The sequence below is a fragment of the Ascaphus truei genome, chromosome 4, assembly GCF_040206685.1.
Source record: "Ascaphus truei isolate aAscTru1 chromosome 4, aAscTru1.hap1, whole genome shotgun sequence".
In the NCBI taxonomy this organism is placed as follows: Eukaryota; Metazoa; Chordata; class Amphibia; order Anura; family Ascaphidae; genus Ascaphus; species Ascaphus truei.
This window is the reverse complement of record NC_134486.1, coordinates 263,299,530-263,318,916: the sequence shown is the minus strand read 5'-3', so window position 1 is coordinate 263,318,916 and position 19,387 is coordinate 263,299,530. Positions and strand designations below refer to the sequence as shown.

The 19,387-nt window shown below is 41.1% G+C and overlaps 1 protein-coding gene across 3 annotated transcripts in view; it reads left to right on the top strand.

Moving 5' to 3' along the window:
• Positions 1-19,387, top strand: part of MTFR2 (mitochondrial fission regulator 2) — a 35,319-nt gene that overhangs the window by 10,889 nt on the left and 5,043 nt on the right. The window contains exons 5-9 of one of the 3 annotated variants that reach the window (XM_075597418.1): positions 2,233-2,357; positions 2,836-3,068; positions 3,424-3,754; positions 5,709-5,889; positions 7,502-7,634. In XM_075597418.1, coding sequence (XP_075453533.1) covers positions 2,233-2,357; positions 2,836-3,068; positions 3,424-3,754; positions 5,709-5,889; positions 7,502-7,594 — 963 coding nt within the window. In that variant the 3' untranslated portion in view covers positions 7,595-7,634. Of the gene's footprint in view, positions 1-2,232; positions 2,358-2,835; positions 3,069-3,423; positions 3,755-5,708; positions 5,890-7,501; positions 8,810-19,387 lie in introns of those variants that run through there. The other 2 variants (XM_075597417.1, XM_075597419.1) reach the window with 2 other exon arrangements.

Below are 19,387 nucleotides of genomic sequence, written 5' to 3'. Positions count from 1 at the left end.
CCTGTAACCCCCTTGTGGCCCCGTACCTCCGCCGGGAGCCTCCTGCAGCAGGAAACGCAGCTCTACCGGGGGTAGAGAATGGGGGCTGCTCCGCGGTCGTGTACCTCGGGGAGGGGGGGGGGAGAGAGACACACACTGACACACATAGACACACACTGACTGACACACATACACACACACACTGACTTACACACACACACACACTGACTTACACACACACACACACTGACTGACACACACACAGACACACTGACTGACACACATAGGAGGAAACCGCTTGATGTCTCTGGCGCGGGCTACAGTATCCCTGTCCTGTGCCTCCTCCGGTACCGGGGAGGCCGGAAGCAGCGAGGCCTGCCGGGAGGAAGGCCCGGAGGGCGGCGGCGGCAGCGGCAGCCGCTGCAAGGAGGAGCCATGCGCACCCCCGTTAGGTGAGGGAGACCCCCAATAATGTCCGAGCGGGGGGCAGGGGAAAGGGTCACATATTGGGGTGCAGCGAATGGGCGCATGTCAGGCTGAGACCCCCACTTCCGGGTTCCAGCCTCCCCTCCCCCCCCCCCAGTGCATTGTGGTACTTGTGGTTCTTGCTGAACACACACTTCTGGGTCCCCAGTCTCCTGTATGGAGGCAGGTTCACTTGTGAGACAATGAGTGCAACCACCCCTGGGACGGGACCTCAGGCAGGGAGTAATGGGGGGATAGAAAGCCAGGGCTGGCTCAGGACTGTGACCTGGGCTTAAGGACAGATGTATGAGGCACAGGGTCCTCTTCTGTCACTGTCCCCGCCCAGGGGTCCCTCCTCACCTGTCACTGTCCCTACCCGGGGGACCCTCTTCTGTCACTGTCCCCACCCAGGGGACCCTGTCCTGTCACTGTCCCTACCCAGGGGACCCTGTCCTGTCACTGTCCCCACCCAGGGGTCCCTGTCCTGTCACTGTCCCCACCCAGGGGACCCTCTCCTGTCACTGTCCCCACCCAGGAAACCCTCTCCTGTCAATGTTCATGTGCAAAGAGGGAGCTGCCCTGAAATCTGTGCACTGTAGGCAAATACCCTGCCCTCTATAGCCAATAGAGGGTAATTGTCTAGCCAGCACCTGCCGTATCCTAGCAACAGACTGACACACATACACACACACACACACACTGATTGACACACACACACACACTGATTGACACACACACACACACACTGACTGACACACATACACACTGACTGACACACATACACACTGACTGACACACATACACACTGACTGACACACACACACACACACTGACTGACACACATACACACACACTGACTGACACACATACACACACACTGACTGACACACATACACACACACTGACTGACACACATACACACACACTGACTGACACACATACACACACACTGACTGACACACACACACACACACACACACACATACACTGATTGACACACACACACACACACACATACACTGATTGACACACATACACACAAGGAATTCACACTTAGTGCAAATAGCTAATACAGGGGATGTGTGCCGAGCACGCGCATTATAAGTCAAATTTATTTGCGTTTTGTCAATGAAATTGTATTTTTATTTTTAATTAAAACATCACCAACACAAATACAATTTCTGTGACAAAAGTCAAAGAAGTTTCACTTACTATGCGCGTGCACAGCACACACAGCTTTTTTTTAACCATTAGGGAGCTATTAAAGGGATCCCTTGTACTTTTGTTCTGTCTATTCTATGGGCATATACATTACCAGCCTCTATATTTGTTAATTTACAACTATTGAAGACACCTATACTCTAAATGCCTTTATTTTTTTTAGCAAGAATGGGGGAGGGGAAACAGTCTCTCTTACAAAGTGACATCCTTTGTCCCACAAAACATATCAGGGAAATATGGGGGTGTTCCTGCTGCCTTGCCTTATTCCTTCACATTTTTGTGAAGGTACAGTTGCTTTTCTGATGTTTTCCAACCGTGCATTTGATGGTTTAATAATGGATCATCTAAAGGATGTATTCAAATTGTTTCATTAGATTACCCTATTTTCATGAATCAACATTTTATATAATTTAATTTTTTTCAGTGTGGATTATGTACGTGTTGCATTACATAAATAATATGCAAGATATTAATATAGAAAAATATGGCAGGTGTAGATTATTGCATAAAGAGTCCCTGCACAGAAAATCTAAGTACTGTACTAACCTAAATACTCTTGTCCTGCAGCACGTCTTGGGTGCTGGTGCAGTAGAATCTACGTTGCATGGAGCTGTCTGCAGGCCTGGGATTCCCTCTCTCTCAGATGTCACGTGGCTAACTGATGATCACAACACGTCTTACACCAGGTTTAGGTAACTATTAAAAATTGATTGCGTGCAAAATTGATAGCGAGCTTTAAAATAACACACTAATTAAAATAAAGGATATATTTATTAAGAGCAGCAGTCTCCCCAGTCAATGAAGAAAATGATTGTTTAGCAAAGCTTTGTTTCTGCTCTTTATGTTGCAGTGTTAAGATCTTGTTTTGTATTTTATTAGTTGCGGTTTTGTTTTTGGACTTGGTGCTTGACGTACTTAACTATTTTAATTGCGACTATTTTATTTAATTTCTTTAAATATGCTAGCATCAAAAGATTGCACCATACATGCATGGGTAAAAGTACTCTCAGACGTATTGCTTGACTACATAAACGAGGGGAATTGTCAATATGCAGACACGCAATTGGTAAAGTACTATAAAGTATTTTATTTAAGCGCATGTTTTTCTTGTAAAAAATCCCATTGTTCATGCAATGCTTATCAAATTACATCTTTTATTTTTTTTATCAGACCTGATCTGGCAGCAAATAAAAGTGGTGAGCTAAAGACTTTGGCAATGCCCGGCGAGGGAAATCCAGGTTGGGTGCCTACGTTTCCAGGCAGCAGAGCATCACACGAGGGTCATCTTCCCGTGACTGACAATGCAATCCAGAAAATAGCAGCCCTGGAAGATGATCTGATGCAGCTTCGTGCACAGATTGCTGCCATTGTCGCCATACAGGAAACAAAAAGCGTGCATTCATGTAAGCCACTTCTCACTCACAGCTTCCTTCTACATTTTAAAGGAGGAAACCCACGTATCGCCATGTATTAGAGATGCAATATTTTGAACATTTGTCATAAATTTTAAAAGTGAATGGGCAGGGATACAAAAAAAAATGGGTATGAGGAAAGGGAGGATGAGACTTGATTTTTTTTTTTAATTTTATTTTTTTATTGTATTTAAAATTGGTCCGCCCATTTGTGCCCGAAAAGTTTAAATCTTGAATATTTCAGAGTACAGTGTTATGGCACATACTGCATTTGTTGCAGTAGTATACAGTACCAAACTTGGGTAACAATTTTTTTTCCCCTCCCCATCTGACCTTTTTTTTATAGGTTCTGATACGCTGTGTTTATTTGGAAGTCCCAGTAACGCTCTTCCACCACCATCTCTAGCTTCCACACCCCTTTCCACACCCCTTTCTGCACTGCTGCATCAGGCTGTTGCCCCCACACCACCGCCACCTCCCCCTCCTCCCCCTCCTATTGCATCTGCTAGATTGGACTCCAGGAAATCTGCAATAGATCTCATAAAACTGCGCAAGGCTGCGCACAAGCATAGCCCAAAAGTAAGGGAGACGGCCGAAAAAGACGATGAGTCCAAGCTTCTCAGTATGATGGATGTTCTGAAAGATATGACTAAAATCAGATTGCGTGCGGTTGAGAGGTAAGCCCAAGTGAACGCCGTGAAATCGGCATAGGAGTTTACCTGTTGTGTTGGTACAATGCCACCTACTGCTTTGTGTTAATAGTAAACTAAATTTGGCCACACATACGATGGTATTAAATGTATTGCTTAGAAAGTTATGGATCTAAAGCAAAAAATGTGCGGGGTAGCTGCAACCCTTAAAATAAATAAATATATATCAGACGTGCAATATTGATACATTTTGCACACCGAGCTTGACCATTCTACAAGCCGTGACAGTGGGGACACTGGTTTTGTGAATATTTGTACAAATGTGTTTAAAGATTTTTTTAATTTCTTATTTTCCAATATAAATGTACTTTTTTTTTTTCATTTTTGAATTGTGCCAAGATTTGTGACATGTTAAATAATTCTCTGAATATGGCAGAGTTGCCGTAAGAAAGATATTGTTGCCAGCGGCTCAATTCTTCCAAATGCTGCAAGGCGGCAGCGCTATTCTGTGACATTACCTAGCGCTGCTGCCAAGCAGCATAGTGATTTATACCAGGGAGCTGGTGGAGAGCAGGCAAGGAGGCGTGGCCGTGAGCGGTTCGCCCTCATTAGCTGGAACCGCTCACGTGACGCGGCCGTTGCCAGCCAAGAACAAATCTGCAGATCGCGCCAGGAGGCAGACACCCTGCAGCTCCACGCGGCGCGCGCACCGCAGCACGTATGTGCGCTGCTATTTGTTTTGGTTTTTTGAGTTGGTTTTTCAGCGCGCCGCACGCGTTTTCCTGTATAATCACGGCCTTGTAGTCTTTAAGACCGTTTACCTAATTTTTCTGACATTTTAGTTTTTCGAAAGTTCAGTATACTAGTTTTACATTTAAATGCGCATAGCCTGCCTGTCTACAAACCGTAGTTTTCCACCTGTGGTGCAAAGTGATACTATTCAAGCTGAAGACTAATAGGGGAGGTGCTCTATTACAAGGGAGCTTAATTCTAAATGAAAGAAGGATTATGGATCAGCACTTAGAAAATATAGATAAAATGTTCCAAAACTGACTGCTTTTATTCATATAATGCATGACTAGAAAACATGAGTTGTGTAGAAGAAGCTACATTGGTTCGATTAAAGACCGAATATGCACTTCTTTTTCAAAGCCCATGTTAACTGTTCACTATGGCTCCATGGCATTCTGATTGGGCGACGTTTTGTAGCTCTCCAGGCTTCTATGGACATTCTATGGACACCTATGGTTTCACAACTCAAAGTCACAAACCACATCTACGTTTCTCCATTTTTCAAAAGTATGGCAATAACGCAAAGTTTTAACATCTGGCACAGATTGTGCTGGAACAGAAGTGTCACCTACTCACTCAGTCTTTAAGTATTTGGCGAAGGTGGTTGCAGAATGCCTCCGGTTAGTAGTTTGAGAACATTAGGTATATATGCTACCTGCTCCACCATGCTGTGCTGCATATGCCATGTATCTACTCTGCTACCATGTACAACATTTTAGGATATCTGCGCTTGTTGTACCATATATCTGATGTACAACTGTTTTCCATGTGCAGGAGTACTCTAAAGTCCCTTATAATATGAGCTTCCAAAAGGGAACTGTCAGAAACGCACACAGACAAAGCAGAAAGCGCACTTGAGGAACAGTTTAACAAATACAAACCATATATTTTTCAAAGTCCTCTAAAGGACAACATGATAAAAAAAAGTATCGAAAGTTACATATGTGCTTAGAAAATGCGGGGAACGCAGACCGGGAGATTCGGATATACAGCCGATGGGTTAGATGTAGTGGGTTCGGACCACGAGCACCGTCAGCTGGATGAAACCTTTCTCGACTGGTCTGGAGCTTCACCAATGAGAGCACACGCAGCAACCTCATGTGTGACCTCTATTTGTCTCGCAATTACGTGCTTCACCACCATGTGCGTATGTTTATTTTGTCTTTCTGTTTACCCCCCCCCCCCCCAGGTCTCCAGGGGGGACACCTATAACTAGAAAAGACAAGAAAAGGCGTTCTTTAAATGATCCAGCGGCTATTATAGCTCATGCTTTAAAGCAGAAGTTTGCACACACAAGGAACAACAATTCATTCGATAAAGAAAACAAATCTTCCGAAGAATCTTCGTTCTCCAGCCCTGAAACTCCACAGGTACAGAATTCCTTAATGTATTAAAACACATTTCTTACCTGCTTTTCGTATACCAAGTAGCAACAAGAATATATATTGGGGTGCTATATTTTTCAAAGGAGAAGCCGATTATATTTTATTTCTCACTTCGTCAAAAAAAAAAAGTTTGTCTATTTATTCAGATTCACATTTTCTCTTGATTTTCAATTGTATAATCACTACATTATACCTTCAGACGCTTTGCAACAAAAATTATATGTAAGGAGCGCTCCAAAAAAATATAAAGAATAGATCAAACCACTTTATTTGTCTGGGGTGCTAGTGGATAGATCCAAAATATCTATCTAGTCTGAAAATAATGCAAGTGCAAGAAGCCACGGCACTTGCTAAATATAAAAGATATACATTTATTCCATCAAAATACTACAAAGTAAAAAAAAAACTGCCGTGTCCAGCCTACGTGGCTCTTTGTCAAACATACAAAAGCAGTGTCCCATATACTATTTCTAGCGATTTCAGCAGCGGTACATATGGCACTTTCTGTAAAATGTACAATTTCATTCATTCCAAATTCTGAGAAATATGTGCGTTCATCTGTTGGTCCGTAGGGCTACATTGCACATTTCAGGCTTGTTAAAGTTCATATATTGCCAAGAAAGTTGGATAAGTATGCACCTTTTTTTTATAAATGCCTGAAAAAATACTATGCTACTATACTGTTTTTTGTTTGGGTGGAGATCAGGTTACTGTTTAGGTAGAAAGTGTAAGGGAGGAAATTAGTTGGGTAGTAAAAAGCCTCAATTTCAATTCTACATTCTAAAGCTGCTATTGATATCATAATAAAGGAGGATCACTGTAATGAAGTCTTCCAATGCCAAGACCGTAATAATCAATAGAATAATAAGCAATGTCTTTGAATACTGTTCTTGGTGCAACATTTCATGCTTGGAAGTAGAACTGAAATGTGATTGCACAAAGGGCATTAAATAGGAAGCACAAATTGGTTCAGGGATAACTGAATCTTGGTTACTTATTTTATTTATGGGAAGCAGAAATACTTTACTGCTGCCCACTAATAATTTCAGCCACTGACGCTTGAACCACCTGCCTCTAAGGCATTTTGTTCTCTGTGTGGACCACTGGTAATCACTGAAGACTTTCTAAAACTTACTTTGTGCAGCACTATTGTATTCTATGCATTTCTCAACACTAGTAAAGGCTGATTTTTAGATAACTCGTGTAATGTATATTATAAGGGCGCAGTCTATTATAAAACAGTGAAACAAAGCAAAATGTGCAATTATCAAGGTGCTCCAAATATTTTTTTAACATTTGAAGTGGTCTGCGATATGATTATACCTTCCAAACACAGAGAAGCCTCTGCTCTGTAGGAGTACTGTTTCAGTGGAAATTACCACCGCGAGGCAAGCATACACAATCAACAGGAGACTGCAGAAAGTATATGGCGATGCAGATACTCGGCCTTGCTGTATATTGCAACACGTTAACTTTCAGAAGACGTGAGCGAATATTCAACAGACATGGATATTCCATTACATCTGCGACAAACCTGTGTTGTATTTAATCTTTGGTTTTATGTCTTACCTTCACTACCAATACTTTTTATCTGTAGTTTGGACGTCACCTCTTGAAGCCCAGCGGAAAGCGCCCGCAGGTCGATTTGAAAAGAAAACAGGTGTTGGTGACAATTGGACCCAATGTTTAGAAGCCTGGAACAACGCGGAACATGCAATGGGTGCCCCTTTGTGAGTAGTGTAAACCCCTTTAGTGCTGAAGCACAGGGTTGGTGCCCTCTAACGCTGTGAAGGTGCTCAGTGTACAAGTACTAGGATGTACTCATTACTCATTTGCCTCCATCTAAAGAACACATGGTTGTGATTTGAGTATTGATTTGCTGTCCATATTGATCCATTTTATAGGCACATTTTGAAGTAATTTTATGTTTCTGAAGACACTGAAATGAAACATGGACGATATTTATTTTACAAAAGAATTCTCGTCTGCCATGAAAAAAAAATTCCTTTGCAATTTTTTTGTCTGGACACATTTTGACCAAACCTCATGCTTTGGCATTTAGGACTGTTTTACACACTTCACATTTAGGACAGTTTGAGTATTCCACTTCAGGATACTCCTTTTCTAGGAATTGGTGGCTTTATTAAGTGGTATATTTTATTGGACAGGTGGAAAAGGTGTTTTTTTATTGTTTCTTTTTCAAATCTGTTAATTAGGATTTGTGCTCTTAAGGTTATACTAGGTGACACAATTTTCTTCAGTATTAGTCACGTGTGGACTGGTTAAAAGGGCAGTAGTGGCACTATATGCAGCTTCCTGCTACAGAGAATTGTGTAGTTGTCAAATAAAACCAGTGTTGCTTTTTGAGCAGATCTTTGGAATATCCCTTAACGTTAGTTACCATTATGAGTCCTGCTCATAAGAATAAAAGATGGGAAAACCTCCCCTTAATTACTATAACTCAATTTCCCAGTGCCGAAGTTATAACAAAACATTTTCTTTCATATGAATGATGGTAATATTCCATATGCGAACATCTCTGAGGATTATAATCAAGGTGCTTTGACTTCAAGCTCTCAAATTCCAAGCTTGATCCTGTAACAGAGAAACTTGTAATGTCCTGCTTCTCATTTGCAATATTTTTATACCTCCATGTGATCAATGCTGGAGTAAACTTGAAAGTTGTCCATGTTAAGTCTCCTGTGCAGCTTCGAATGAGCTTTTGCATTCCATTCCTACATATCCATGTCACTATATCAAGATTAGATATTTATATGTATTTTCACAAAAAGAAACAGCCACGATTGTGAACCCTGGAAAATGACATGCCAAAAATGTAAGCAACATCCTAATTTTGATTTTAAACCTAAACTTAAATTTTTCCAAAAATGCTTGCAAATATGGGGGGGGGGGAGGGAGGGAGGGGGGAGGGGGAGGGAGAGGGAGAAACATTTTAGATTTTAAATGAGCCAAAGATCTATAATTGTGGCAGGACGAACATTTTCAAACTGCACTATAATAAAGTTGACATTATTTTCACAACTGTTGACTGATGCACAAATTATTATTTTAATATAAACATGGTCTCTCTGGTTTGTTATCCCTGTATCCACTTTAATGCTGCAATTATGTAAAGTCATACATGTGCTATACCTGCATGTTACAAAATATGGGTCTCTATTGCACAATAACCTACAAAATGTGTTGTATATATTTTCTCTTTTTGTAAATAGGGTTTTAATAATAAATCATTATGTTCAGTCTCGGTTCTCTTTCTTTCTGACATCACACTTGGACATGACGTTTCAATAGAAATATCCCAAAGCTTCCGTCTCTCACTACCCTAATACAATCAATGGACATACAATGTGTGTCCATTCTGTGACGTATGAGATATTTCCATGAGGAGGGTGTGATACACGGTGAGCAAACTAATCTGTTAGACTGATAACAAACATCGGTATCTGCCAAGGGATACACCCTCTATTGCTGAGCTTTTCTAGCCAGCCATACGAACTCACAACAGATATACATGGCTTGTGGCTCACGTCCACTAACCCGTTTTGTCATCACTCAGTAACTGTATACTGGTTATTTGTGTGACTGGGAGCCCATTTACTTACAATCAGTGTGGCTACCTACCCTTTATTTTACCCACCCCCCATTTTATTCATTCACATTTTTGTTTAGGTACACCTCAGACTGAGGTTTATTCACTGATCAGTATTTTAATTGAGGATTCCTCCAAATAAAGTTTATTTTTAATGTATCCATCATTACAACTCGTTTAGTGTACTTACCTTTATCTCTAGGTCTTCGGTCCGGTAGTATAAGTTCACTGGCCAATTCAGAGTGCTCTCAGTATAGGGGTTCTTTTCTCTAGTTCAGCTGATATTACACTCATACAGAAATGCTAAGGTTTAGGGTTTTCATTTGTTGCATTACCACTTTCAATCGTTATTTTTTGTGGTGGGGTAGAGGAGGGTATTATGGTCCATTTTAAATGGCCCTTACTGTGAATTTGCCTAATACAATGACTTTATTCACAGATCATATGCAATATCTGTACCCGCTGTAACATACGTCGATCGAGCAGTTCTTAAAGCATATTAATTAAACATTACGCTCACATCCCTCCCTGTAATTCCTTGCTGTCTCTTGTCACCACCATCCTCTCCTCCATCATGCACTCTCTGCCTTACGGTGTCTGCTCCGCTCTGTGCACACTACCCTCCTCTCCCACTCATCTGTCTCCTTTTCCTTGCTATCTCACGGTTTCCTCCTCCTCACCTTGCGGTCTCTCCTCTTTGCACTCCCTCCTGCCCCAAGTACACATCGCTCTCCATTCCCTTTGCCGCGTCATCTGTCTCCTCCCCCCCATCTGTCTAGCAACCGTATAACAGCTGAACCCATGTATGGAAAAATACCTAAGCGATTTATTTATATATTAGCTGTACCAGGTGTAACATACGCCTATCTAGGAGATCTGGAAGGTAATTAATTTGGTTTAAAGGTTCTGCATATAGCTTTGCTGTGATATAGGTGCTTGCATCTTTCATACTAGTAACAAGGCCTACTGTCATACCATGTATGTACATGTGCTAACATTTATATGGCTTTCAAAGAGTGCGTGTGTTATATGTATACACGTATGCCACACATTGTATCTTGGTATCTTTTGTCAAACTTAAGGATATCGGGTATCTGCTTTGACCTCTAGTCTGTTTTAGGTTCCTATGCAAAGTGAAAAACAAGAAAACATAGGTAAGCTCTACTCACAATACGCTTTCAGGGTGATAAAGTCCATCTTGGACCTGAAACGTACACTTCACTGTTCCTGAAATAAAATGTAAAAAAAATTCTACAAGATTTTGGTGATTAGATCACTACTTTGACCTATTCTGGGGGTTTTGCGGTTTGTATTTATGCCTATTGTTAGCCACGCATACAAGTTCTCTACAGTTGTGAGATTTCTCCCCACAACTATCATTGAAGTATATGTACAACAATACAGACGCACTGGTATATAAAGGTCTCTAGCAGTGTCTCTCAGTCACTTAGGCCTAATGCACTAATCAAATTTAAAGTTTTCCCGGCTCAGACGAGGGTTTCAATAAGTTCACAATATTAAAGTATGTGTCTATATAATAAAGGGTTGTGTTATTTTGGTTCCTTAACATTTTGTGGGTCGTGGTGTCGGTGCCACGGCTCCTCTGCCACAGTGTGGTCATGTTACCGCTTTCAATAGGCAGTGAGGGACATTATGCAGGAAACTGAAGAGACCTCCATTTCCGCATTGTGCAGATTGCATCCTGCACCGCATGGGCATGGAGGATGCAAAATAAGCTGGCAAAAAACCCCCCACAACCTTCAGTTGGCCATTACGTTGGCACTACATTATGAGGCCTCCAGGGTACCAGTCTCCATAGCGTAGTGACTTGTGTTCTGGGACACCCAAAGGTGTTTCATTTTGTGCCTAAAAAGTTTCGCGGTTTTGATGGATATATTTACATGCTAAACATTTTCCACATGTAATTCCCCAAGGGCTTAGGGGGTAACCATGTCAATTCATTACTCTTAAGGGTTCTTTTCTTGGAGCAAGATCTTTTTTTTTTTTTTTTTTAGAATACTTTTGCTAATTTCTTGCCTATATAGCAATTTCTATAACATCCTATTGGGTTTACTAAGAAAGCGAGGTTGCTCTATATACGCCGATTACACCTACGGCGCTAAAAGGTGATTCAGCCTCCTCCCCACTCGCCCCCCACCTCGAGGACTCTGCTACGTGGTACCCGGTACTTAGGACCAGGAGCGGGTGCAGTCCCTAAACGGAACCTTATATCTCTCCAACGGGCAGCAGGCATTTGGTTGGAGTGACGATCAGAGGCATATTTCTACCTATAATCAAATCTTTCACCGCCTTGAAGCCCGACTATTCCTCTCCCCAAGTCGGAGCAGGTGCTTTCCCTATCGGCGGTATTCTTCTTTGGAGTACGGACATTCTTTACGTTGCTCTACGAATAAGCAATTTGGCAGGGAGCAGCTCGTGATCTGGTAACTATCGTTTCTACAGCTGCTTTGTTGCTATATTTTAACGTTGTTACTTGTCTATTTCTATTATTGCTCAACTCAGCACTGTACTAGTCTCAAGCCTTTTACCTCTTGAATATATTAATATTTTTTTTAACCATTATAAATTTTATTGTGTTTTTTGGTGCTGTTTTTTTTTTTTAAATATTCCTTATACTGATGTCTTAAGCCAACATTTTATACAAGCAGCATTCTATCATATATCCATATTCTGGTTACTAGTACTTGGATTGTTCCACACTTTTAGACGTAGACAACATTAGTCCAGAGCGCACCTTAATTCTGTTTCAGCAATATCTATTGTGCTTAAAGCCTCAAATTCATTATTCAAACCTACCCAGAGTACCTCAAGGGCAATCAAATAATGTTTATCCACATTTTCTATTATTGGTAATGGTTTGTTTTTTACCAGAGTTCTGTTTTAGAAAATGCCTTTTGCGGGTGAGTTTGTGGATGAATTTATGGGGGTCTAAGACTATCAGGACTCCAGGTGTGGGATGGACCTTAGTAGCTGGAACAACAGGGAGTAAGCGAAAGCATAATCTGGGACACAGGCAGGCAGCAAGGTATCGTTGTTGGGTCATGGGCAGGGGTCAGCAACAGGGAATCCACAGGGGCTATGGCAGGGACAGGGCACAGGAACAAAAATTGGAAAAGACTAGTTGCAGGCAAGGACCTTTTATTAAACATTAAGGCCACGGCAGAAACGGGCTTTGGCAGAAAAGAGTCTAGAGCATATGAAACAAGACAGGAAACTATAAAGGCAGGGCAAGGACAGGAGAACCAAGAGAAGACATACAGAGTAAGGCCTGGGACATAGTAGTGTGAGCCAGGCTGAGCTTTGCTGAGCCCCTGCAGCTGCAATGAGAGTGGCTTTAGCAGGGGCTCGCGCACGCCTGCGTGTGTCTTAACAAAAGTTAAGTTTCTGTGCATGCTGGAGCGCAGGGCCGGTCATGTGAGCGGTTCGCCCAATGAGAGCGAACCAGCTCCGTGACATAACTGGCCCGCCCACGGACGGCTCGCGCTCTAAGGCCAGGGAAAGCACCGCTTTCCCTGAGCCTCAGCGCACCTGCGCACGGGCAAAGTGTCAATGACCGAGGCCTAAGTCCCAGAGAAGGCAGCAGCAAACCCGGTAGACAAGGTAACTGTAGGAGAGGGAGACTTGGTTAAATATGTTCGGGATATTCTTGACAATGAAAAGTTAATAATTTAATAGCATGTTCTTCTATAGTGCTGCTAGTTTTACGTAGCGCTTTACAGAGACATTTTGCAGGCACGGGTCCCTGCCCCGTGGAGTTTACAATCTATTTGAGTTCAAAGGGATCAGTATTAGATGGTACAAAAGAAAGTCCCAACCCAAGAAGTTGTAATTGTTCGGGTGTGAGAGTAAGACTGGATACATTGAAAATGTTCTCCAGTGTTAGGCCGTGATTATACCAAAAATTGCGCTTGGCGCAACGCCGCATACCTGAAAAAAAAAATACTAGTGCACATACAGTACCAAGCATGACATAAGGGCTGTGACATAATGCAAAGCATTTGTCTCCTCAAGCGATTTGAGATTTTGTTATTGACACAAGACGGCTGCATCACGTTATTTGCATGGCCAATCACAGTGCATCATCAACCAACCAGTCTTGCCATGTCTCCCTGCAGTAGCGCTACAAATCTCTTTGGCATGTAGCACAGTGACGTCGCTATGATGACGTCACTGGATCACTTTACAGCTCTGCAGTTTTTGGTATAATTATGGCCTTATTCTCTCCTGTTTTTCTTTTCACCTCTATTTTCCTTTCCTCTTTTGACTTTTTTTTTTTTTTGTTCCTTTTTTGGTATTGGTTCTTGTTTTTCCATGTATTTCTGTGTGTGTGTGGGGATATTGATTTTTTCATCTCCCATCTTACCAAATGTTTCTTCATTAAATGTTGTTTTTCCCCTCGGATGGTGTTTTTTTTGAGGTTACACCTTCCATTAAAAAGAAATCTAGTTTCACTAATAAATAATGGACTGGCCCTATCCCGCCTCTTCAACTACTACGGATCCGTACAGATGTCAATTAATATCATGGCATCCAACTTGAAGATGAAAAGGTGGCTCGAAAGTGAATCCTATGCGACAACTACAACACCCATAGAGGCATGTTAATTTGGTTCCCAAAGTCTAAAAGTTACCATACAATACATTCCTCCCCACAAGACAACAGTCTCTAAAATTATGGAGACAAGCAAACAGAAATGTACTGCAATCTAACAAAAGTTCCCAAACGATACCACTATTTGACAACCCAATCTTTCTCCTGGGAATATCAAGAAAAACCTTCACAATATGACAAAATAAAAATATAACCAGAATCAAGGACATGGTAGAGGCTCAGTCAATAAAGTCTTTTGAGACCCTCAGAAATGAAGACTGGACAGAAAAATCTGAAGCGGTAAACTGTAGCTCGCTGTACGAGAAAACACTTTCACGGTGATGCTCAGATGGTACCAAACCCCAGAAAAAATGGCCCATATATTCCCAGGCACGACACCCATTTTCCCAAAGGGTTGCGGATGAAGAGCAACATAGCTTCATATGTAATGGACATGTCCATAAGTAGAGGCACCTTGGAAAAAATACACAAACTAATCCAAAGAATCTTAGACATTTCCATCCCCATGGTTATTGTTACTAAACAAACCCCTAACAGATACAAATACTCAACAATTAATGTCCCATAAAACCACAGCACAAAATGCTCTGGCATCCCTATGGTTTAAACAGAGATTTCCCCACAATTATGCAAATTGATGCAATATGGCATACATTTTCCATGGAAGAAAACACAAGTTACTTAAATGACTCGTGCACAAAATTACTAAACACATGGGACTCAACGATCTACTACATGAGCGTACCAGGCTAAATAGGGAATCGGCCCTCTTTTTACTTCCCTCTAAGCACTTAATCCAGTCTTGGACATCTGAGGTCACCTTGTGATGTGGTATAGAACTATTGGGACAACAAAAGAGACTGTATCGAGATGACTGCCACTCCAGTGGATGAAAAAGTATTAGGAAATCACCAGGTGATAGAGAATAAAAAGTTCTTTTTGACCTACATAAAAAATGGACATAGAACAAAACTCCTCCTCCCACGCGTTTCACGCCCACTTGGGCGCTTTGTCAAGGAGTGTGCACTGAGAAGAAAAGGTGCAATAAATGCCTGCCCCAAAGGACAGTGAACCCGCTGCTGTCAATTAGTTTAAAACAACATACCAAAAGATATACTGTTTTAAATAACAATTAACATGACAGCATAATCTGGATAGAAAAGAGGGGAAAAGGAAAGAATATTAATATATATTATAAACATAACCAGTGTCAGATAGAAATCATAAAACAATACAGGTTAGTTAAACAATTACTGAAGCAATACTTACATAGATGCATAATGATACTGCATTAAATAAATATATGCATGTAAATAACGCTGTTTGAATTCAACATTGATAAAGCTCTTCTAAGCGAAACAGGTCAGTGTGACCTACTATTGGTGATAAAATCGTTTTTTACTTCAACCTCTGTGGCTGGCTAATTTTTGCGTGTGGCGCCTTTTGGCGGTCTGCCAACATCTCTCTGCTGTGTTTATTTAGTTACATTCTATTTTTAATTCTATGAGTTATTACAATTTCTCAAGCAAGTCGGCCACTGTGTGTTGTCAGGGTAGGCTATGTATCCAGCGCGTGACATCATACTGGTGACATCATAATGCACATAGCCTGTTAGCAGATATGGATAGTCAGATAGCCATAACCTTTACACAGGAAGCAGACGAAGAAAGAAAGAGGAAGTCAGTTGGCACGTGTGGAGAAAGTAAAAATGCTGGAGAAGGAGAGAGGCGGAAAGAATTGGGGACAACATAAGGATTAAAGGAAACTGATGGGAAGGAGAGAGATGAGGGGAAGGAAAGATGAAGCGGGGGAGTGAGAGGAAGAGGGGGAGTGAGAGGAGGAGGGGAGAGATGAGGTTGGTTTCTTAGAATTCTCTAGCAACGCTGGGTACTTTCAGCTAGTTCTTTATAGTCTCTCAAGGTTCTCTTGTAGCTTTTATTTTCACCTGTTTGATTCTTCCTGATGTAAGTTGAATTGTTCCTCTCTTTAAATATATTCCTACCACTTAGTGCCTCTTTATATGATCTATATAGATTATTAGTGCTGAATCTATTCCAATTTCTTTGTCTTTGATAGAGATGATCTTTCTGATCTCTTGACAGCTTTTTTAATTTGGTCAAAACGATGACTTTCTCTAAACCTTCTATTAATAACAGCATCAAAGTTGCGACATTCTTAATCGGCCTTAAATCCTTCTAATTTTTCTTGGATGTTTTCAATATGTTCTACCATTTTTTGTTTCTCTTCTCTTAATTTAAGTCTCATCAAGTTGAAAGAACATGTGTCTAAACTATTATTCCATTATTTGTTGTACTTTACTTCTTGTAGTTCAAATGTTGCATTCTTTATGATACTAAGGCCCCTAGGTATAGTCCCGGGCCGGCTGGGAGTATGGCGAGATCCGGTGCATGCGGGCCTCTTACTGCCTCCAGAACTGGCATGTCCTCCTGCTACCATTCAATAATGCGTCACCTTGACAACGCGACATCAAGTGATGTGTGGGGCCGCTTGCCCGCCCTCACATGTGACATCACATCATCAAGACGACGCGTCGTAGCAGGAGGAGATGCTTCGATTATAGGAGCCTACGCTCTTCCCCTGCCCAACTCCGGTAATCACAGTTCAAATTTTGTGGTGGTTAATTTAACCATGACAATTATTAAACTGTGATTATGGAAGTTAGGCCTGGGAAGAGCGTGAGGCCTCTGTAAGCGCAAGGCCATATATATATATATATATCTCTGAAACAAAATACAAACAGCACAACTTAAAACATTTATCTATAATATATCATTTAAAATATAGCACACAGTGAGAGGTGTTAAACCTTACTGTTTACTGTCCCTACACAGCCTGCTGCTACTTAGGTCCACGGCTCCACAAATGCCGTATGTAGAGAAATGTCCAAAGAATGACCTAGGCGCAAAACATGTGGAGAGAAAAAAAAGAAGGGAGGGAGAGAAAATATCTTAGGATAGTATGTCCAAAAACGGATATCTTAGAATGGTGAGATATGCACTTACAGTGATATATAGATATCTATGAGCCTTTAGTCCACCCCTGGGACCTGGAACATAGCTTGGAGATGTATATGCCAAAGGGGAGGGAATCTCCCACACACTATCCAATGCAGCATCAGGATCCTCTGAGCAGTGGTACGTGAACCTAGACAGGTAACTCCCGTCTCAGGGAAAACCCCAATAGGAGATAGGTAGAGAAAAACACACTATAGTGTAAAATCATTTAATACAAAATTGAATAAAAATACCATCCAGGTAATGCACTCACATGCTGAGAGTAATAATCGCGCCTTTGAGAGTATTATGCATGTGTTGGTGCATTGGATAGTGTGTGGGAGATTCCCTCCCCTTTGGAATATACATTTCCAAGCTATGTTCCAGGTCCCAGGAGTGGACTAAAGGCTCATACAGTAGATATCTACATATCACTGTAAGTGCATATCTCACCATTCTAAGATATCTGTTTTTGGATATACTATCGTATGATATTTTCTCTCCCCCCCTTCTTTTTTTTTTCTCTCCACATGTTTTGCGCCTAGGTCATTCCTTGGATATATATATATATATATTCACCTGGACCCGTATTGGGGGAGAAGTGGAAGAGGGAAACATGCAGAGGGAAGAGAGGTGTGAATACAAGAAAACAAAATAATAGTATGCTGGTTTGGAAATACCAACAAATATTTTCAACCTCTCTAGCCACATCCTCACTAAACAAGAAAATAGTCTCCTAAAGATGGGCTTTACCTTTGTTGTCCTAATAAAATTGACTTTTTTTTAAAGATATTTTCACAGAAGAGTGTGTGGTCTAGATACTTTTCCTGATATTCATCCACAACAGTTATCACCCATGTTGGAAGAGAAAGAACTTATTTATTTAGAGAATCGTATTGCTTTAAAGTGTATCAGTGATGTATAATAATACCTCTGGAAGAGTGGGCACTGTGGAGGATATTTCTGACAACTGGGTTGTCCAAAGTGGCTTAAAGAAACAAATCAGTATTTTACCTGGTTCAGTCAAGAGGAAACAATGTAGATATGTTTTCCCATTTGGTGAATAAAGATCTAGTCTTTTTGTGGTAGGAACATCAAATACAGGTCCAACTAGACGAACCAAGAGAAATGCTCATTGAAACAACTAATGGAGAACGATCAGATTACACCCAGACAAGCGGATAAAAGGGGAGGTTCTCTGAACAGTTCTCAGAGAAAGTACTGCCAAAGAAGTATGACACAATTGGTTAATTGTGAAAACGCTAAACTGTTTCAAAATGTGGTGCAAGTACTGTAGGTGCATCAATTGTGATCACCTAGAAACCACAGATAAGTAAAGTGTTGGTCTAGGGCAGGAGTCTGCAACCTTACAAGGAAGAAGAGCCATTTTATAAAAAAAAAACAAATCTTTGTGCAAAATATTCAGGGAGCTGCAACACATGCATGAATATTACACCCCCACAAACACATACAGTACCGTACACACACTAATAGGTATATACTGTTTAAGCATTAACATACAACAAACTTATTTTGTCCTTCCCCTAATTCTGATTAAAGTATGTGGGGGATTAAAATGCATCTCACAATAACGCCCTTTATTTTGTTTTTTTCCCTTTGTTTTTCTGTTTAAAACTGTTTGTACAAATTACACGCGCACACGCACACGAACACACATTCAAAAAAGAAAAATCCGCAGGACTCACCAGAATTAATCAACAATATATCAGGTTTAATGCATCTGCAAGCATCCGGGGGTAAACACAAGACAAATTGAGCAACGTTTCGGACCTCCCAGTCCTTTCTCATGCCCCTAGGTTCCGAAACGTTGCTCCATTTTTCTTGTGTCTTTTTTGATCTATTTTGTTGCTGGCTGGTGATCCTGACTGCACTGCAAGCACCCTGATCTACAAAGATAAGTTATTTATCCTACCTTGCCCACATAGAGTGCCCTAAACATTTTGTGTTATGTATGTATATATATATATATATATATATATATATATATATATATATATACAGTGTTCGACAAATCACCCAAAAATCTACTCGCCCAACCCAAAAATCTACTCGCCACCTAGTCCCGCCCCCAACCCCGCCCCTAGTCCCGCCCCCAACCCCGCTTTAAAATAAAATATATAAATAAAATACATTTAATAAATTCCTAGTCAGAACAACATTCGTTTTTGACATAAATGTATTTATTGTATTACATTATACTACAATT